The sequence below is a fragment of the Heteronotia binoei genome, chromosome 11 (assembly GCF_032191835.1).
Source record: "Heteronotia binoei isolate CCM8104 ecotype False Entrance Well chromosome 11, APGP_CSIRO_Hbin_v1, whole genome shotgun sequence".
NCBI classification, from domain to species: Eukaryota; Metazoa; Chordata; class Lepidosauria; order Squamata; family Gekkonidae; genus Heteronotia; species Heteronotia binoei.
This window is the reverse complement of record NC_083233.1, coordinates 81,101,870-81,118,581: the sequence shown is the minus strand read 5'-3', so window position 1 is coordinate 81,118,581 and position 16,712 is coordinate 81,101,870. Positions and strand designations below refer to the sequence as shown.

General features: G+C 48.7%; 1 protein-coding gene across 1 annotated transcript in view; it reads right to left on the bottom strand.

Moving 5' to 3' along the window:
- The window catches only part of PTPN11 (protein tyrosine phosphatase non-receptor type 11), a 52,665-nt gene extending 41,966 nt beyond the window's left edge, over positions 1-10,699 (bottom strand). Inside the window, 1 exon segment of the mRNA XM_060249710.1 lies at positions 10,554-10,699. Coding sequence (XP_060105693.1) covers positions 10,554-10,567 — 14 coding nt within the window. The 5' untranslated portion in view covers positions 10,568-10,699.
- Positions 10,700-16,712: the final 6,013 nt, after the last annotated feature.

Genomic DNA, 16,712 nt, shown 5'->3' with positions numbered 1-16,712 from the left:
GCCCTCTCTTTTCACCCCCACACCTGCATGCACCTATCTGTTTGTGTGTTCTTCTCTAGCTTGCAGGCACTCCTAATGTCCATGTTCAATTGCCTGCACCACCTACACATCCCTTCCTCAACAGCACTGGCCAGTGTATGCAGTTGGGAGTGCTGTTGCCCTTGCCATCAGAAATACCAGCACTGTGTACCACCCACATTGGGCCCTGGCAGTTGCTCTACCTCAAAATATGCTGACACATTTAGTAGGCCCTTCCTTCAGCTGCTACTACTGGAACCCTGCCTCAAGCTACAATCAACCTTACTTGGTTTCAAAAAAATCTTTCGACAGCTATTTTTCATACTTTTCTTTGGTTGAAACACTGAGAAATTGCTGTGAAAGGTAGCAGAGAATTATACTGCAATTAATGAATTAATTTCAAGTTATATGAAGTTCATACAAGCTTTTCTGCAGTTATCCAAAAAAGGATATTTATGAGGGGCTTGCAGCTTTTTACTGGCTGTGTTTCCCATGCCTTTAAAAGCAACCTGTTGTGCAGATACAGCCAGTGAACTACTTTCATCCTTTGTAATATCTACAGGAGGAGTTTAATTTTGGTGTCAGACAGCTGTTAAAAGCAGGACCAGTAAAATGGTGCCAAGTTCATAGTACCATCTCTTCCAGTGCTGTTGAGATATACCACAGTAATCTCCAATAATCTCTTTCTGTCCCACACCTCTTACTCTCACTCACTCACACAGAAATCTCATAGAAAGCCACCTGGCTACAACTGGGGGTGCCAACTTTTCATTGGCAGAGCTACTATGTCTGCAACAACAGTATGATGAACAGAAAAGTTTCATCCAGCAAAAATGGAGGGAAAGAAAGGGGAAGGGGAAGGGGAAGAGAGGAGAGGAGAGGAGAGGAGAGGAGAGGAGAGGAGAGGAGAGGAGAGGAGAGGAGAGGAGAGGAAAGAATAAACATAATAGGAGCCATGTTGGATCAGGCCAGTGGACTATCCAGTCCAAAATTCCCTCATACAATCCCCAAAAAGCACCAGGATGTCCACCAGTGGGGCCAGGGCACTAGAAACCCTCCCACTGTTGCTTCCCCACCCCCCGCACCAAGAATACAGACAGAGCATCACTTGCAGGGAAAAGAAGAAAGGGGGGGCAAAGAAAAAAAAAAGCCTCCCTCACCAACAGATGACCGCAGCCAGCAACAATTCTGCCCAGGTATCATTTGGTAAAAAAACCCCAGCTACTAGAATGCCCACTCCCCACCCCTCCCGGCTGAAAAATAACACACACACCCTTCTTTGCTGCCCAGGCCTCCCGGGGAAATCTCCCCAAAAGAACATACTGCAAGGCACAGTAAAGTTCATACCGTGAAGAACACTTCATGGGTCTAAAGTGCCAGTGGATGCCAGTTTTTCTCTCAAACACTGGGAGTGGGGGAGAAGGAAGGAGAGGCAGCCCAGCTCCTCTCTGCACAACACAGAGATGGGGCGGGGCTAGCTTTGCTGGGGGCGGGGCTAGCTTTGGTTTTTCTTATGACCTAGTAGTGAGGTTTCCGTGGCTCGGTACCGGGTCACGACCCTGCAAATGGGAAATGCTGTCATAGAGCATAATTAACACACATGGTGCTTAGAGAGATATAAGAAGAGACAAGACCTTAGACTAAGATGCGGGAATGGGAAGTACATGAGTAGCGGAGAGGATTGGTGACATCTCTGACTAAGAGTAGACCTACCAAGAAACCTGTTCAAATCGCAGAGAATCATCCCTCTTGCAAATGCAAAAACCGACTATAATTGCTTCTTTCAGGGCTTTTTTTGAGCAGGAATGCACAGGAACCCAGCTGGCTTGGCGCCAGGGGGTGTGGCCTAACATGCAAATGAGTTCCTGCTGGGCTTTTTCTGCAAAAAAAAAAAAGCGCCCTGGCTTCTTTACAAAATCACAGTCAGAAATCTCTGCTCCAGGGGAATTCAGGTGGGTAGCCATGATGGTCTGAAACACCAGAATAAAGTTTTGAGCCCAGTGGCACTTTTAAGACCAACGAAATTTAATTCTGGGCACACACTTCTCCAGTTACTACTTCTTCATATAAATAAAACGTTGTTGGTCTTAAAGTTGCCACAGGACTCAACTTTATCCAGAGGAAATCACGTACCCGCCCCTCCAATAAGCTGACCCAATCTTGGTCTTAAGAGAGCACGCTTGCTCTCAGCGAATTACTCTGACAAGCGAGCCAAGCCAAAGACCGCAGGGAAAGGCAAAATGCTCCAACATCACATACCAGCTCTGTGTCAACTCCTCTCTGACACTAAAGACCCTGAGCAAGTACAACAACCTCTCACAAAGATCAATACAGAAGATGAACATTATTGCCGGTTTTAAAAGGACACACAAAGTGAAGAGCTGGGGAAGGAAGGTGTTGGTTTCAAAGCATGCGCTAGAAATCGCCAGCGAAGCAGGAATTCACTTGGTGATCTCAGGCAACTTCCAGGATGTCAGCTCCTCAACATCATGATGAAGAACCCTGTGCTGTTTTAGCCTCCAGGCACTGTAAGTGTCCAAGCGAGTCAACACTTGTGATTTTAAAAGGTCAAGGTAGTCTTCTGTGCAAGCACCAGTCGTTTCCGACTCTGGGGTGACGTTGCATCACAACGTTTTCGATTTTCAAAAAGTTTTATTAGTTTCAAGAAAAGACAGGGATGGGGAATGGGAAAATAAAAAAAACCACAATACATTCCGGTATTATTTTGCATAGGAATACTTTCAACAAGCTTAATTCTACAATAATTTCTTTACATAAATTGTCCCCTATTATTTTGTCTCAACTGCACAGAGTCCATTTTCAAATTTTATAGTATACACCTTTTGTTAAAATTATCTAGTAATTTTGACAATTCCAGTAAAGATAAATTTTATAATATAAAATACAGGGGAAAAAGAAAAAAAAATAAGTTCACATCAGAGAATCTTAAAAGTCTTGGTTATAATAATAATAATATTTTTATTTGTATCCCGCCCTCCTCGCCAGGGCAGGCTCAGGGCGGGATACAAATAAAACGTTGCTGGCCTTACAGTTGCCACAGGACTCAACCTTGTCCAGGGGAAATCACGCACCCGCCCCTCCAATAAGCTGACCCAATCTTCGTCTTAGAAGAGCACACTTGCTCTCAGGGAATTGAAAACAAATCAGCCAGTATCATAATGCCCCTGTATAAATCGATGGTGCGGTCTCATTTGGAGTACTGTGTGCAGTTCTGGTCGCCGCACCTCAAAAAGGATATTATAGCATTGGAGAAAGTCCAGAAAAGGGCAATGATTAAAGGGCTGGAACACCTTCCCTATGAAGAAAGGTTGAAACGCTTGGGACTCTTTAGCTTGGAGAAACGTCGACTGCGGGGTGACATGATAGAGGTTTACAAGATAATGCATGGGATGGAGAAAGTAGAGAAAGAAGTACTTTTCTCCCTTTCTCACAATACAAGAACTCGTGGGCATTCGTTGAAATTGCTGAGCAGCCAGGTTAAAACGGATAAAAGGAAGTACTTCTTCACCCAAAGGGTGATTAACATGTGGAATTTACTGCCACAGGAGGTGGTGGTGGCCACAAGCATAGACAGCTTCAAGAGGGGTTTAGATAAAAATATGGAGCAGAGGTCCATCAGTGGCTATTAGCCACAGTGTGTGTGTATGTATAAAATTTTTTGCCACTGTGTGACACAGGGTGTTGGACTGGATGGGCCGTTGGCCTGATCCAACATGGCTTCTCTTATGTTCTTATCTAGCCAGGCATAGAATTTCATCACGACGTTTTCACAGCAGACTTTTTACGGGGTGGTTTGCAACTGCCTTCCCCAGACTTGTGATTTAGGGGTGCCCAAAACACCCACAACTGTCTGCTTCCAATGCGAAACCCACCTATTCCCACTTATAAATGTCTCAAGGAGGCCAAAAGTGAACGGAGGGGGTTGCAACGGGAAGCTCCAGCTGAGGCACAGTTATGCCACGTGAGATCAAGTTGGTTCTACCATCTATTGCTGTCAAATGCGGGGCCACGGCATGCTATTTTGCTGGCTGTGGATAACAGCACATATCCAACAGGGAAGAGCAGTTCTGATCAGCTTGGCAACTAGTTCTGCTGAATCTCTGAGTTTTAAAAATTAAACCTGAGGGGTTTTTTATTGCCTTATGTTATGAGTTCTTTCTCTCTCTCTCCTGTAACCCTGATGATGAGGCTAACATTCTTGTTGTAAGGTATCTCACAGATCTTATCAAAAGGAGAGATATAAAAAGGCATAATTTTTTTTAAAGCTAATATCCTGAACAAGCAATATTGGAAAGTGGAAACCTGGACATTCTAGTGGAGTTCTGAAAACTGCTATTATATATCCCTCTTATGAAAGTCTTTGCCTCTGAGAAGGAATGCCACACTATATGCCAGGGATGCTCTAGAAAGATACACATCCCTGCCAAGGCCAGCCCTGCCCAAATATAGCAGAAATTCAGAGCAGTTTTTATTCTGTCCCTTTGGAAAATTCCACCCCAAGTTCTGAGGAAGACGCACTCACTCACACACATGCACACAAAACCCCTTGCTGTGTTTTGTTTGGCCCAGATAAAAAGCTGTCGCACACCTCCTGCTAGTGGAATATGTCTATAGACCTACCCCGTCACCTACAATCCCCACACAACCCGAAGGACGTGGATTCAGAACCCTTGCCAGCAACGAGAGAGGAACCCAGCATTTCCTCCAAGCGAGTCATTTCCAAAGGGCATCCCTAGAATGTGAGATTTCGGTGGGGGCTGAGCAGTTTTGCAAGGAAATGGCAAACCAACCAACTTCTCTCCGCAGCTTGTCCTCGGATCTGCACCTCACTGCTGCAAAAAGGGTGAGCACAGCTGGGGAAGGAGCTTGCAGATCACTTCTCACCCACCTCCCCCTTGTCCTCTTCCTTCCAGCACCCCCTCCCCTCTGGCCTTCTGCCACCCAGTGTCAGAATCCAGGAGAACAGTTTCCTAGTGCAGATGCTTCAAAGGCAAATCCTGAAAAAACCCAGCAAACCTGCACTTTGCAGAGCTAAAGACGGTGTGCACAGGATTCAAAGGAAGCATCAGAAGAACAGAGACTATTAAGGGGGTGCGGAGTTTGTTTGTTTCATGTTCACTTTCAGATCCAAGCGGCCCAATGGAACTTGGAGGGAGAAAAGAGCTCCCCGAAGTCCGAACTGGGGCTGCCCAAGGCTGCTGCACTATTTACAGCAATCTGGTGCTCCGGATATATTTGGCTTGAAGTGGGAAGGCACATTTTATCAAGGGCTCGAAATAGAAGGATCTGGGGGTGTTCTGAGTCAGTTGTGGGCCGAGAAGTGGTTCCGGAGACGTGATCGGAACAACCACGCTTGGAACCTTTTAGGCACTTGTAAGATATACGGCCTACCCCGACTCGTGAAGCGGGTTATACAGACAGTTCCAATTTTACACTACAAATACGTGGAAGGGAGAAACAATGATGGGGATGCAATAAAAATGACACGGCTGTGAACATATGCCACAGCTCAATTTCAAGGCTCCTGCTTGCATGTATGTACTAGATATATGAACATATGAAGCTGCCTTCTACTGAATCAGACCCCCCTGGGTCCATCAAAGTCAGTATTGTCTACTCAGACTGGCAGCGGCTCTCCAGGGTCTCAAGCTGAGGTTTTTCACGCCTATTTGCCTGGACCCTTTTTAGTTGGAGATGCCGGGGATTGAACCTGGGACCTTCTGCTTACCAAGCAGATGCTCTACCACTGAGCCACCATCCCTTCCGAAAAGACAGACAATAGAAAGACCTATGGTTAATCCTTCAGTCCCCAGTCCTTCCAGCTAAAGGCCTCCGGGGCAGCAGGAGCTGGGAAAGACCCCTCTCTGTCTGAGACCATCAAGACTGGCTACCGCTTACACCAATCAACACAGGCAACATTGACAGAGGTCGGGGTGGCCATGTGACTCTTTCACATTGTGTGGCTCTCGAAGCCCCCACTGGTCCGTCAGCTGGCCTGGAGAAGACATTTCTCTCTTTAAATCATTTTGCAAGCCAAGCTAGCCAGTGGCTTGGAGAATGCATTTAAAGTTAAAGTTGCTTTCTTTCCACCTCCCCCCATCTATTTGCTTTCCTTCCTTCCTTGTTGCTCACAAACATCTGCCGTTTATTCTAAGCGGCTCTTACATTAAGCAAGTTTGGCCACCCGTGACCTGGGTGAATCAATGGTCCACACTAGTCCATATGAAGTAACTTCATCTGACCTCCTGCTAAGACCTCTGATCTCACAGGCACTGCTAGAGCAGAGACAGTATTTATATAGAATTCAGATGCTAACATGGTTGAAAACAGTTTCAGAGGATACCCATGTTGGTCTAGAAGAAGAAGAAGATGATATTGAATTTATATCCCGCCCTCCACTCCGAAGAGTCTCAGAGCGGCTCACAATCTCCTTTACCTTCCTCCCCCACAACAGACACCCTGTGAGGTGGGTGGGGCTGGAGAGGGCTCTCACAGCAGCTGCCCTTTCAAGGACAACCTCTGCCAGAGCTATGGCTGACCCAAGGCCATGCCAGCAGGTGCAAGTGGAGGAGTGGGGAATCAAACCCGGTTCTCCCAGATAAGAGTCCGCACACTTAACCACTACACCAAACTGGCTCTCTACTGTCTACAGTAGGACCACCAGATTCAAATCCAGGAGCACCTGAGAGACCAACGAGATTTGCAGAGTATAAACTTTGGAGAGTCAAAGCATCCCCCTTCATCAGATACAGCCAAAAACAGGATCGGAGAACATGGAACACAACTGATGAAATGAACACATACTTTAAACAGGGATGGGAGAGAAACAATACTTTTCAAGGTAGACAGGCCCTGTCCTTGGCATTTCTGAGACAGGAATTGAACGCATCTTGGAATCATTACATAATGATAGATCCCGGTGGGCAGCCGTGTTGGTCTGAAGCAGAACAAAGCAGAGTCAAGCAGCACCATTAAGACCAACAAAGTTTTATTCAGAACGGAAGCTTTCGTGGGCTCGTGGGCTCATGTGCTCACTGTCTGATGAAGTGTGCTTAGAGCACACGAAAGCTTACATTCTGCATAAAACCTTGTTGGTCTTAAAGGTACGACTTGACTCTTGCTTTATAATAATAATGAGTTCATTGCACATTTTAAAAAGTGAATAAACTGTGAACGTTCTATGGGCTGTATCCCGAAGAACCAGCCTCCTTAACAGGGTGGTTTTCTGCCCAACAAACAGCTCCTTCCACTTGCAACAGGGGGAGGCTCTTTGCACTGGGCAAAAAAGCCTGTCTTTAAGAAAACAGAGTCATGGTTTCCAACCCACTGTAAGAAGGGGGGAAATAAGGCATCAAAGGAAGGACAGGAAATCACTCAAAAATTATTACATTTGTAATACTGTTAACTTCCTTCACTGCCTACCCAAACAACAGATACCCTTTATGTTTAGAAAAACCACACACACACATATAACCTCTTTCCAACTAACAAACAGGCCTGTTCCTTTAAGTGTGGCGCAGCAGGCAGCCCTGCAAATAGTGAACTGTCAGGAGAAGTATCCTCTGTTGAATTTTTGCCTGTCTTGCAGCTGTTCAAAGCACAAGGCTTTGGTAAGAAGCCAAAAACACAATTTTATTACATCTCTACTGCCGTTGAGGGTGCCTTCCCTGAAATGAGGAAAAAACTCTAAAGGAGGGGGGCAGGAAGATTAAGGGAAAGGGCATGAAAAGCACAAAACTCATTGTGAAGCAGGTGCTGTGGCTCCAGATACAACAAGCCCTTAGGGATGCTTTGCAGGATCAGACCCAAGGCACCACGTTTCCAAGAGCGGCCCATTAGATGCTCCCAGGAAAGCCAACAAGCAGGTCATGAAGGCAATACAAAATTTCGGTTACGTCTTTTAATAGTCCACCTTTCCCGCTGGGACTCAAGGCGGATTACACAGAATGGTCAATACTATTGGGTCATTCAATAAACAGCGCAGGAGGAATTAGGGTTGTAGAACCAACCAGAAGCCTAAAAACAGAGCTGAAGCAAAGCATAAATCTTACTCAACCTGACACATCAAGCAATGCAAAAATCACATAGTGGGATCCTTGTTTCAGCAATAGTAATAAACCAATAAAAACAGTAATAAAGACGACAGTGCCTAATCATTTATCCAAGTAACTTTACAAATTCTTTTGTACAGTACAATCTTACTGCTTGTGTAGAAAAGCCTCCTGGAATAAGTCAGTTCCGCATAGTTTGCCAGAAGTCAGGCTACGAGAACTGCACTGGCTGCCAATTGTGTACTGAGTTCATTACAAGGTGCTGGTTACTACCCATATGTTCCCCAGAGAGTACTGAGATCTAGCACACAAAATCTGCTAAAAATTCCTGGGCCAAAGGAGGCCAAACTAAAAGTGACTAGGGAGTGGGCCTTCTCGATTATAACACCCCAATGGCAGAATCAGCGACCAGAAGAGGTGCGGGCCTTGCGGAGCCTTAATCAGTTCTGTCGGGCCTGCAAGACCATCCTCTTCCAGCTGGCCTTTTAAGGTGGAACCATTGTATCATTGCCATGAAAACTATGTTGATAGGTATATACCAAGACTGTATCACCATATCATACTGTGGTTTTAAATTATTAGTTTAAATGTTGTTTTAAATGTAATTGTACTTTTAAATGCTATGAATTTTATTGTTGTATTACTGTAATGATGTATTTCTGTCCTGTAAGCCGCCCTGAGCCTGCTTTGGCTGGGAGGGCGGGATATAAATTAAAAATTATTATTATTAGGAGGTGGGGGCCACAACAGAGAAAGCACATGTAGAGACAGTTGTTAATTTTGCCCATTTCCCAGAAGGCACCACCTGCGCAAGGCCCCGCTCAGATAAGCTAAGCTGGGGGGAGGGGGGGAAGCACAGTGGCAGAGGCGGTCTTGCAGGTCCAAGGCCACGAACAGCCAATACCTTTAACTGAGCCCAGTAACTGAGGAACACAATAACCATTTCCTCAACAACAGCATTTAGAAGTACATTATCTTCTGATGTAGAAGTTCCATTCTTATGGCTAAAACACAGAGAGCCTATACTCCCTCTAAGCTGCGGAGTGTTGGGAGCAAAAATTCTACTCTGTGAGCTGTTGGCATTAAAGTTGCGAGCTGCTGCATAAAATGAAGTGTGCTCTGGGGCCATCCTTCCCGAGCTGAAACAAAAATGTGTGAGCCGGAGGCTAAAAACTGTGGGCTAGCTCACGCTGACTCAGCTTAGAGGGAACACTGCACAGGACCTTGTTTTGGGGGTTCGTATATTTTAGGGGAGGGGTGTGTGTATCTGCACCTGGAAGTCATGTCCTCCGGTGACTGACCCCGATTGGGGGCCCTGAAGGAATAAATAAATGAATACCGCGTGCTCATGTCCTCTCGACTGGGTAGCTTTTGAGATCTGACGAGATTGGGCTTGTCGTCCTCACCCAGGGCTAGATCTAGCAGGGGGGCAGAGGGGGTGCTGTTGAAGGGGGGGCACCAAATTGTGTATGGAGTCCAGTTTGGTGTAGTGGTTAAGTGTGCGGACTCTTATCTGGGAGAACTGGGTCATGGGGGCCAAAGTATTTGAGCTAGTGGTAGGCTGGAAAATACCCATCAACCAGAAGGACTCAGATCAGCTGAACAAGAAAAGAAGACCTGCACTGTAGGAAGCAAACCTCAATCGGTCTGCTGGAAACTAAGCCCCATGTAATTGAGTGGGCTAACTCCCAGGAAAGCACGGAGAGCCAGCTTGGTGCAGTGGTTAAGTGGGCGAACTCTTATCTGGGAGAACTGGGTTTGATTCCCCACTCCTCCACTTGCACCTGCTAGCATGGCCTTGGGTCAGCCATAGCTCTGGCAGAGGTTGTCCTTGAAAGAGCAGCTGCTGTGAGAGCCCTCTCAGCCCCACCCACCTCACAGGGTGACTGTTGTGGGGGAGGAAGGTAAAGGAGATTGTGAGCTGCTCTGAGACTCTTCGGAGTGGAGGGCGGGATATAAATCCAATATCTTCATCTACCTCACAGGGTGTCTGCTGTGGGGGAGGAAGGGAAAGGAGATTGTGAGCCGCTCTGAGACTCTTCGGAGTGGAGGGCGGGATATAAATCCAATATCATCATCATCATCATTCTATTCTATGGTCCAATAAGATAGAATAGGCTCATAGGGGGATGTCATTTTTTCAAATTTTGCCCCCTTCAAAAAACATGTAGATCCGGGTCCTTTCCTCACCACAGATAACACTGCATTGCCGCGCTTCCTCCTCTGCGTCCAGCTCTCTTGTGGCAGAGAGTTCCGCAGGCGGGAGGGCGGAATAGCCCTCCTCTCCTCGGTTTGGACGGAGCGAAGCCTTGGCGGCCTCCTAAATCAGGCAGCCCCTCCCCCTCTCCAGCTGCCCCTCCCCCCAGGCCCGGAGGGATTAGACCCCCCCTCAAACGTTGCCATAGCAACGGAAGGGGGAAGCGACGAGGCGGGGCCTAGCTTTCCTCGCCTTCGGGGCCTCACCTCCTCGAGGTCATCTTCCCACCTCGGCCCGCCTCCAGCTTCCTCACATGAGGCCCCGTCGCCGGACGGAGAGCGAGCGCCGACCCCGGCCCAGCCGCATTCGGGCCTGGGAGCCACACAGAGCAACACGTCGCAGAGCCTGGCGCGTCATCGGCTCGCGACGCGCAGGGCCACGCCCCCCCCCCAGTGCGGGGTGGCGGAGGAAGGCGGCCGGGCGGGGAGCGGCGCTCTCGTGGTGCGCGTGCGCGTTGTCGGCATCCAAGAGATCGCCCGGCTATTCCGCGAGGATTAGAGGGACACGGCCGGTTCTCAAGCGACCGTTCAGAAAAACAGGCATAAGAATAGGCGGGAGGTGGCGATTTGGAGGAAGAGCGGCTCTTCTCCCTGTTACCTGCCTCTGTGTTTCTTGGATGCAAGGGAGAAGGAAGTGCTGGCCGTTTTTGCTTAATGCTTGCATGATGCTTGAGCCCCTCGCATGGCGGCGTTCCAGAGGAAAACGGAAGTGATAAGCATTTAACTCTTTATTTTTTCCAGAGCAGAGTTTGAGTCCAATAGCACCTTTTAAACCAGCGCGGTTTCATTCTGGGTATAGGCTTACCGGTGCAAGCACACTTCTTCGAAGCATGAGAGCTTGCACCCAGAACTTTGTGGGTCTTCAAGGTGCCCACTGGACTCCAACTCTGTTCTGCTGCTTGCTTCAGACCAACATGGCTGCCCACCTGAATCTGGGCTCAGTTTCAAGCCCCTCAAGGTCTTGGACCCTCATGTTTGCGACACCGCCTCTCTCGCGTCAGTAGGTGCGTCTCGCAGTGCCAACCTGCAAGTGGCCCACACACTGCGGTGCCTTCTCCGTTGTGGCCCCCCACCTTGTGGAATGACCTGCCTGAGGAAGTCAGCAAGACTCCCTCTCTCCTGGCTTCCAGCAAAGTCTGGGCTTTTTTTGTAGAAAAAGCCCAATAGGAACTCGTTTGCATGTTAGGCCACACCTCCTGATGTCACCATTGTTTCACACAGGGCTTTTTTGTAGAAAAAGCCCAGCAAGAACTCAGTTTCATATTAGGCCACACCCCATGAGGCCAAGCCAGCAAAGCTGGGGCAGTACTTGGATGGGAGACTGTTGGAGCAAGAATCTACATAAACCCAGTCTGACAGCTACAGTATGACAGCTGGTGATCTAGCTGCCAGGCTAGGTCACAGTGACCTGATCAGCAGACCGGCTTGAGCCGGCAGAAGCCAAGTGATGCAATCTGCTGAGTCAGCACGGCCAGGATTGGCTGCTTGGACTATATATGATCTGTGTGTGCATCACACAGGTCTCTCCCTGTGAGATGGTGGTTAGGCGAAGCACTTTGTCCGTGGAGGTGATATTGTATAGACTGCACAAGAGAGCACTTGTCGTGTATATATGTTAATACACCTTTTGGCACTAGTTGCACGTGTCGGCCTGATTTTCTTTCCTGAAGCCCTGTGTCGGGCAAGTCATCTCCCTCACTCTGCTACTCCCGCTCCGACAGGGTTATGGGCCCAGGGCGGTTCCGCTGCGCGGAGGAGAGAGTTGAGAGTTGAGCTGACTGTGAGGTTGGAAAGAGCCGGAGGCGAGGAACGCCGGTGAAGGACACAGAAGCACCACCGTTCTCTGTTTGAGAGCCAGAGGGACGTCGGCAGCCAGCTGTGAGGAGGAGTCGGCACGATGGCTCAGCAACAGCTTGGAGTAGCCGTTGAGAAGCTCACCTCAGCCAACTACGCGGTGTGGAGCCTGAGAATGCAACACTACCTCAAGCGTGAAGGGCAATGGCTGTTCGTGAGTAACCCCCCTGCTGACTTATCTCCTGCCGAGACTGTGTTATCGGATAAGGCACTGGCCAACATAGTGCTATCTATAGGAGATGACCAGCTGGTTTATGTGCGAGGGAAGGACACTCCCAAGGCTGCCTGGGACGCGTTGAGTGCGGTGCATGTTAGCACCACTGCTGGTTCCCTCATGGCCTTGACAAGGAGGATGTTCCGCACCGTTATGCCGGCTGGAGGGTGTGTGAAAGATCACATCAAACGGCTAACGGACTGTTTCGTTGAGCTGGAGGCAAGAGGCAAGACTGTAGCTCCAGACGACAGAGTGTACATTTTGCTGTCGTCGTTGCCACCTGAGTACACTCCCCTGATAACTTCTCTGGAGACGGTGGACGTAGCGACCCTGACCATGGAATACGTCTGTGCCCACCTGCTTGACTTCCAAGAGAGAATTGCGGCCGTGAGCTGTCCGGGGGTGTCGGCCGGGCAGCGTGCTGTTATCGGTGTGTCCGGGAAGACAGCCAAGAATGAGCCAGCTTTTGCTGCTGGCAGGCGTCCGAAGGTGGAGGAAGTGGAGCCGACTGCGTTTGCAGTCCGTCGCTGCTATGGATGCGGGTCGTCGCAGCACCTGCTCCGAGCTTGCCCTGAGAGGGAGAAGAGGCGGGGGCGTGTGCGGCGAGAGCGGAGGACCGCCAGCCCGTGTGAGGAAGCAACCCGGCTGGTCACGTCTGCAGTAGAGAGCACAGGGTCTGCTTGGATTTTAGGCTCCGGGGCAACGAGCCATCTCTGCTGCGAGAAGGAGTTGTTGAAAAACATTGACAGTCCTGAGCATAAGTATGTGAGATTGGCTGACGGGACCACTGCCAATTCTGTTTGCTCAGGCAATGTGGAATTTCCTGCACTGAAATGTATGTTGCAAAATGTGTTGTATGTACCCTCACTGCAGTCTAACCTGTTGAGTGTTAGCACACTGTTTGACCAGGGATACCAGGTGAGATTTGAGAAAACCTGCTGCAAAATCCTGGGAGGTGGGGGAAAGTTGCTTGTGACAGGAAAGAGGGAAGGTAAACTGTATGTGGTCCAGAGTGATTGTGCCCAGGTGGCTCAGGTGTCGAATGAGCCTGTGCACAATAATTGTATACATTTGCTCCATAGGAGACTTGGGCACTGCGGATTTAGGGCGTTAAAGAAAACCCTGGAGCTTGTGCCTAGTTTGAAAGTGAATCCTTGCACATGTTACTTGGATTGCCAGGTCTGCAAGAAGACCAAAAGCAAGGCGTGTGCTGTTGCTAAAGAAAGCTCAAGGGAAAGCACACGAGCCCTGGAACTAGTCCATTTAGACGTTATTGGCCCATTGCCAAAGAGTCTGTCGGGGAGGAGATACTGCTTGGTGGCCACCGACGACCACACGAGGTACGCGTGGGTTTTCACCATGGTGTATAAGTCTGAGGTGTATAAGACATTCACCAAGTGGGTCAAAGCAGTGGAGAGACAATTAGGGGTTAATCTCCTAGCTGTACAAACCGACAGAGGGGGGGAATTCTTATCTAACCAGATGAAACGTTGGCTGGAGAACAAGGGCATTGCCCACCGTCTGACGAACCCGGCAACGCCCCGAGAAAATGGGCATGGGGCTGTATTGCAGAATGTGATGTATTGCATGTTAGAGGATGCACAACTGCCAATGACCTATTGGGCAGAAACCATACATGCAGCTGTTTTTTTGCAAAATAGGGTTTGGTGTAATACTGTGAAAAATGTGCCTTACAGGTTACTGTTGAACAAGACCCCAGATTTGAGTTCTTTAAAAGTCTTTGGGTCACGGGCTCGGGTTGGCATCCACTCCACGAGTAGCGGGGAGGGGGATGTCCGGGCAGAGAGCCTAATTTTTCTGGGCTACAAGCCAAGGGCCAGGTGTTATCGTTTCTGCAATAGCAAAAGCAAGATAACACTTAGTAAGAGTGCCCAGTTCAATGAAGAAAGCAGCTGGCCAAGGTTGCACTCCTTGCAGAAACAATTTGTCCTGCTGCCAAGTAGCGATAACGATGTTGGAGCGCAGCCCAGAACTCCAGCCCAGGAGGTGGCACCCAGTGGGGCTGGAGAAGGTGAGCCGAATGCTGGCACAGAGCCCGACGAGCAGAGTCAGGAGGCAGAGCCTCAAATGCAGGAACTGGAGGTAAAGTGTGAGAGTCAGGAGGTTCAACACCCAATTACAGGGGCAGAGCAACCAGCCCAGGAGGTGGGAACAGAGCAACCCGAAGAAGACAAAGCTGGTCCAAGCACAGGGCCACGGGTGTCTGCCAGGTCCACCAAAGGCCAACGTCCCGCTAGGTACAAGTGTCCCTATGTCACTCTGACTGTCAATCCAGACCCACCCGGATTTGAGGAAATGTTAAAAGAAAAGGCTAAGAAATGGAAAGCCTGGGTGGCAGAGTGCGAGGCAAGGGAGAAGGAGGCTGAAGCCAAGCGTCTGAAAGAGCTGGCTGAACAGGAACACGATGATGTGTTTTACAATCATGATGAGTTCCTGAACGAATTCCGGAAAGGGTTCCGAGCTACGTAAATATGAACTGTAATGTTGCTGGTGGACATGTATGTAAACTGTGTAAAGTGTTTTGGTGCACTGGGTTTAAATAGATTAGGAGGTGTGTTGGAGCAAGAATCTACATAAACCCAGTCTGACAGCTACAGTATGACAGCTGGTGATCTAGCTGCCAGGCTAGGTCACAGTGACCTGATCAGCAGACCGGCTTGAGCCGGCAGAAGCCAAGTGATGCAATCTGCTGAGTCAGCACGGCCAGGATTGGCTGCTTGGACTATATATGATCTGTGTGTGCATCACACAGGTCTCTCCCTGTGAGATGGTGGTTAGGCGAAGCACTTTGTCCGTGGAGGTGATATTGTATAGACTGCACAAGAGAGCACTTGTCGTGTATATATGTTAATACACCTTTTGGCACTAGTTGCACGTGTCGGCCTGATTTTCTTTCCTGAAGCCCTGTGTCGGGCAAGTCATCTCCCTCACTCTGCTACTCCCGCTCCGACAGAGACAACCATAGTAGAGGATTCTGCGGAGGAGGAAGAAGAGAATAGGGATTGGCTTTATACCCCACCCTTTATTACCCAAAGGAGTCTCAGAGCAGCTTACAGTCTCCTTGCCTTTCCCCTTCCCACAATAGACACCCTGTGCGGTGGGTAGGGTTGCCAAGTCCAATTTAAGAAATAACTGGGGACTTTGGGGGTGGAGCCAGGAGTCTTTGGGGGAGGAGCCAGGAGACATTGGGGGCAGAGCCGAGAGCAAGGGTGTGACAAGCATAATTGAACTTCAAGGGAGTTCTGGCCATCACATTTAAAGGGACTGCACAAATTTTTAAATGCCTTCCTTCCATAGGAAATAATGAAGGATAGGGGCACCTTCTTTTGGGGCTCATAGAATTGGACCCCCTGGTCCAATCTTTTTGAAACTTGGGAGGTATTTTGGGGAGAGGCACTAGATGCTATACTGAAAATTTGGTGCCTCTATCTCAAAAAACAGCCCCCCCAGAGCCCCCGATACCCGCAGATCAATTCCCCATAATTCCCTATGGGAATCGTTAATAGAGGTGCATGATGGCTCTGGGGGCGGGGCTTCCCCCGCCAGCCAGCTGACTGGGGGAAGGGGGAAGCCTGTAAAACTGGGGGATCCCCCTCTGGGACCTGGGGATTGGGAAGCCTAGCGGTGGGTGGGGGTGAGAGAGCTCTGACAGAAACTGCTCTTGAGAGGAACAGCTCTGACAGAGTTATGAGTAACCCACGGTCATACCAGCAGGTGGAGGAGTGGGGAATCAAACCCAGCTCTCCCAGATTAGGGTCTGCACACCCAAGCTCTACACCAAACCGGCTCTCATTAAGGCAATGGCAAACCACTTTGACAACCCTACGGGGGCTTCATAAATCAGCTGCAACTTGATGGCACTTCACACACACAAATAGTTCTGTACTATAATTAAATTATTCAGAAAACTGCACTTGTAAAGGACGGAGGCCTGTACTCCTACACCGTTGTCTATCAATGTAAATCTGCTCCAGTTTAGGTCATTGTGACACCATTTACATATGTTTAAATGCTTCTGCTTCGTTTCAGCTCCGTTTCAGATCTCTACTTGTCATCAGATTTCTATAGTCCAAACCCAATTCCACTGTCTCATCCTGTTGATTGTGTTTAACTTACACTATGTAATCTAAGTTTCAGCAAGAAAAGCAGACTACAAATAATATAATTGAAAAACAACTACAACAGCAGCAGCAACAACAACAATAAAATCCCCTAGCTAGGCTAATATAAACCTCAGTGCAGGGGCGAAACGCTTCATCTCTATTCAGTCCACTGCA